This window comes from Manacus candei, unplaced genomic scaffold, assembly GCF_025592945.1.
Source record: "Manacus candei isolate 608988 ecotype Guabito, Panama unplaced genomic scaffold, ASM2559294v1 h1tg000071l, whole genome shotgun sequence".
Classification (NCBI taxonomy): Eukaryota; Metazoa; Chordata; class Aves; order Passeriformes; family Pipridae; genus Manacus; species Manacus candei.
The window spans coordinates 682,903-687,500 of record NW_026138119.1 but is presented as its reverse complement, the minus strand read 5'-3'; the positions used below and the strand labels follow the sequence as shown (position 1 = coordinate 687,500).

The 4,598-nt window shown below is 47.3% G+C and overlaps 1 protein-coding gene across 7 annotated transcripts in view; it reads left to right on the top strand.

Moving 5' to 3' along the window:
* PBX3 (PBX homeobox 3) overlaps positions 1-3,004 on the top strand; it is a 104,156-nt gene extending 101,152 nt beyond the window's left edge. For all 7 annotated transcript variants that reach the window (XM_051807569.1, XM_051807570.1, XM_051807572.1 and 4 more), the window contains one exon: positions 1,447-3,004. In XM_051807569.1, the coding sequence (XP_051663529.1) occupies positions 1,447-1,539 (93 nt within the window). In that variant the 3' untranslated portion in view covers positions 1,540-3,004. The remainder of the gene's footprint in view (positions 1-1,446) is intronic.
* Positions 3,005-4,598: the final 1,594 nt, after the last annotated feature.

Below are 4,598 nucleotides of genomic sequence, written 5' to 3'. Positions count from 1 at the left end.
ATAAGGCGCTGTTGTATAATACAGTGCATAATCTCAAACCACCAGAGTAAGGATTAATTTATTTGAAAAAAAGAATGCTTGCTGACAACCTCTCCTCCAGCTGCCAAGCTGAGTAAAAATATTGTACATTTGTTGTTTATAAATTTGGATAAAAGAGGAATGATGTTTACTTCAGATGGAATATCTTTAGACTCATATCTGCACAAGAGTTTTTCTTTCCCTAAGTAGGTTCTCGTATCTTTACAAAATAAAAACCCGTGGTGCCTCCACATTCAGAGCAGGCTTTGTGCCTGTTCAGTCTGTCTGAGCAGCGCAGGGGTGTTGGGAGGGTTCAGCCTTGGGGTCGTGCAGGTTGGTGTTGCTGTTAATTTTGCTTAAGGGTTTGTCAGGATAAAGCTGCTCTGTTTGCTGTTTCGTCTGCAGAGGAGATAATTACCGAGGCTGCTCTCCCCCGGTGCAGCCGTGCAGCGCTGGCTTGTTGTGATAGATGAACAGTGTTCCTAGCGTGGAACCAGGCCGGGTGTGAGGTTTAAGGGGTGACAGCCGGGGGCCCCCTGCACGTCCCCGTGGTGTCCCCTGGCCCAGGGCACTGGCCCGGCCGTGGATGGTCCCGGTACCGGAGCACCACGAGCACATTTCCCCGCTAACCTTTCCCTGCCAGGCCGGGGGCTCCGGGGCGGCTCTCGCGGGCGCTGCAGAGGCCTCCCCGTCACTTCCACTCAGCGTCCCCCAACTCACGAGCCCCGCGCCTCCCTCTTCTTGACTGACATAAAAATATGTAGCGACAAGCTGTCTGCCACAGCCGAAATCTGATCAGACATTGATTCCAGCAATTGCCTCGATTGGCCGAGACATAAGGCAAATTTGTTCCTGAGCGCTGCTCGTGCTGATGCAGGTCTGAGGCGGGAGGGCCGGCGGTGCAGGCACGGAGCAGGGCTGGAATGGGGCTGCCTCTGGAGAGAATGGAAAACCGATCCCAACGGCCCCTTTCCGCCCCGCAGACCCACGCTGGGGAGCTGGGGGAGCGTGTGCAGGGAGCCGGGTGGGGCAGCTCTGCAGAGGGTCCGGCGGGGAAAGGCCATTCCGAACTTTGGGAAGCAAGGGGAGATGCAGGGGTTAAACGTGGATTGCCCCAGGCTTGTCTTCTCAGGGGAAAAAGCTGAAGTGCTGGTGAAGGGATGTTCCTCATTAGAGCACGGATGGTCTCTGCAGAAATTCCACAGTCCTGATTGCAGCCAACATCTGGCTGAATGCTCCTGCTTTCCCTGCTCATCCCACATCCCGCACCTTAGGCCGCCAGCACAGATCCTGCAGCCAGAGAGAGTGCAGGAAAATCCCTTCCCAGAGCATCTCCCCAAGCCCCCGGGCTGGCCAGCCCCACACTTGCAGTGTACGGTGTAATTAATATGTGCAATGGTATCAATTGACTTGTTTTTGCCTTTGCAGGCTAATGGAGGCTGGCAGGACGCAACCACTCCATCTTCTGTGACTTCCCCTACAGAAGGGCCGGGAAGTGTGCACTCGGATACCTCTAACTAATCTCCTAGCAACACTTTTTCCCTGAGCTGAGATGCCTTGATTAGCGCATTCAGAGTCGCAGGAGAAAAAGGAAAGAGTTTTTTGTAGCCAACCACCTACAGCTTTACTGTAAAACCTTGTCTTATTAGAAAACTTGGTAAATCTGTTTTTTAAAGGTATCATAATCATTTGTATTTATACTTAAAACACACAATGTTAAAAAGCACTTTATCCAATTAGGCCAAGATTTAGCATTGTTTATAGCCCTGTAACTATTTTATCATAATTTATTATCAGCAGTTTTAATGATGTTGGTCTAACAGTTGCCAATTACTTGGCCTTAAGGGTAAAAGTACAGGACAAGCTTAACCTCAGTAGCAAGAGCAGACACAAAGAACCGCCTCACCCAAATTTAACTGTGTGCATATTTCCATGGGAAGTTGACAGGAATCGCAGACTTTGATTGTGTTTCATCTTTTCATATCTCTCACAGAGCTGGAATAAAAAGAGCTGTTCGGTTATTTCGGTTAACAATGGTTGTGTTTAAGAATCCTTATTCGTCACATTTTTGTTGTGATCTATTGTCTTACAAATTAGATTGGAAACCAGGATCATCTTTTCTTGCTAAAGCCCCCCCGGACCCCGAGTCTCCTTTCTGTACCCCGACACGGACGCAGGTTGTTCTTGGGAGATGACGACTCTTGCTGCTGGTCTCTGTGCACGCCACGACCCGGGGTTTTACAGTACGAGCTGGATGCTGCCACGCCTGCCAAGGGCTGGTGCCTCTGCTTGGCAGCAAAACACAAACAAAGGAAAAGGAAAGGAAAAAGCACCGTGATATGGAGTGTTGTACATAGTGTAGCAAAAGAGTATTTATACATCTCACCAATCAAACACAGCTTTATTACCTCATGCGAACTCATACAAACCAATAGACTTTCAACATGTTCTGTAGCTTAGAGTGCTCACTTACTACCTCTGAACGATACTCACGCTGTAGTTTGTCTCTTTCTTATCTTTTTGCATCTTGTAATTAACTCTTTGTTTCCCCACGAAATGTAATGTACATTGTAATCTCCTACGAATCAGGGTTGCCTTGGCAACTGCTAAAGAAGCGGAAGTGGAAACATGGGGTCTTAGGTTGGACACAAAACAGTGCAACTGTTGTAAATACTGAGAAGCATTTTGAATGTTCTTCATCTTGTTACTAATCCACGCAAAAACCAACAACTAATTGTAATGCATACAGACTTCAGTATTCGGTACTGTACATCCCCCTCGGTCGCAGGGGCCCTTTCTCTCTCTCTTTTGTATTGTATGCGATTCTGAAACTGATTGAGTCATGAAAATAATTTGTGGCAGTGATTCTAATGTATTAAACCGTTTCGTGTTACTTTCTAACTGGATTACACCCTGGATTGAAAAGTCTTCCTCGTGGTAGTTATATGTAGTTTCAAACATGAATAAACTTTTTGCTTTCATGATCGAACGTTGATGTTATTTCTTCCTGCTCAGTCCAAGTCAGCCCGAAGAGATGTGTCAGCCTCCAGAAGAGCGAGCTGGGCATGGAGCAGGAGCTGAGCATCTCTTTAAACACCAGCAGGTCCTTGTGTCCTCTTGCCCAGAGAGCATTGGAAATCCTGGGAGAGGCACGTCCTGGGCAGAGGCTTCCACCCACCAGCCCCTGCCTCCCCTGCCACCCTGCTCTGCTCAGGAGCCACAAATCAAGTGGAGGCGAAGGAAGGGGTCAGGCCTTTAGATGAGTTTAAAAACCATCATCATATTCACTCTTAATTACCATTTTTATTTAACATTAACTTTGGAGCTACAGCCTCAGCTAGCAAGTCTAATGTGATTATAAAAATATTTTTCTTTATTAAAAAAACTTTTTTGGAAGGACGTATATATATAAATGCTAATTTTAAGTCTTTTTAATAAAGTAAAGGTCAATAACAGGTAATAGCCTATTTACCATATCTCAAGGAAATTGACTCACAGGAAATCAAATTAACGTTAATCACTTGCAGCAAATGGTCTTTGATAAATATAACTACTCACTACTTGGGTTAGTGCAGCGAGGCAGGAGGAGCTCACCACTGCCAGCCCTGCCAGGCTGGAGCCACAGCTTGGCTGGCTCTGAGGAGCCACTGGCCCTCACCTTCCCTTCTCTTCAGCTCTTCAAGCCTTCAGGTGTTGTTTTGGTGGCCGAATGATGATTTGCATGATTCAATGAGCTTGTGGTTCTGCTTTTCTTATCAACAATTCTTGTATCAGGTTATTTGGTCAAATACCTTTGTTCATGGGCTCTCCAGCTGGGACTGTGGTGACTCTGCAGCCCATGCTCTCGTGCACCATTGCTGCTCTTGTTCGTGGAGCAGACTTGCCTCAGTCAGGTTTGGAATTGAACATTGCTTCTTCTGTTACAGGTGGTGCATTTAAATAAGCAAGTAAATAACTAGATGGGCATTGCAAAGCCTTCGTCACCAGTTAACGAGAGCTGGGGCACGTGGGGACTGTGAACTGCTGAAGACTTCTGCGTGCTGAGGACAAAGCACCCAACAATTTGCATTTGCTAATGGAGCTCCCGAAATCCACGCACTCAGTGTTTGTGCTCCATCCCAATGGAAACGGTATTTTATATTTTAAATGTAAAGTATGTCAGTGGAGGCATAGTAGGCAGCGTAATGAACACTCAGACGTCCCTCATCTTGATCACATCTCTGCTGGCCACAGGCAAGGACCTGTCACACACTGAAGAGGTTCATAGGAAGGCCATCAACAACCTTTGGGCCGCCCTTGCCTGCCCCGCGCCCGCTGGGCATCATTAGCTGCTGCTTTACAGCATTAAGGCTTTGGGTCCCTTTGAATTACAAGTGCAATTTGGCCTTTCCTTATGTTGGAGAACAGACACGTGGCTCCACGGCAAATAATAAACATCTTATCCTTGAGGCCTGATCACTCATCAGGAAGGTTTACTGCCAGCACCAGTACTAGGATCAAGCTGCTGATGGTATATTGTGTTTCACCTGGTAGCTACACCCTGAAGGGCCATCGGAGCCTTGTGCGGAACAGCGACTCAC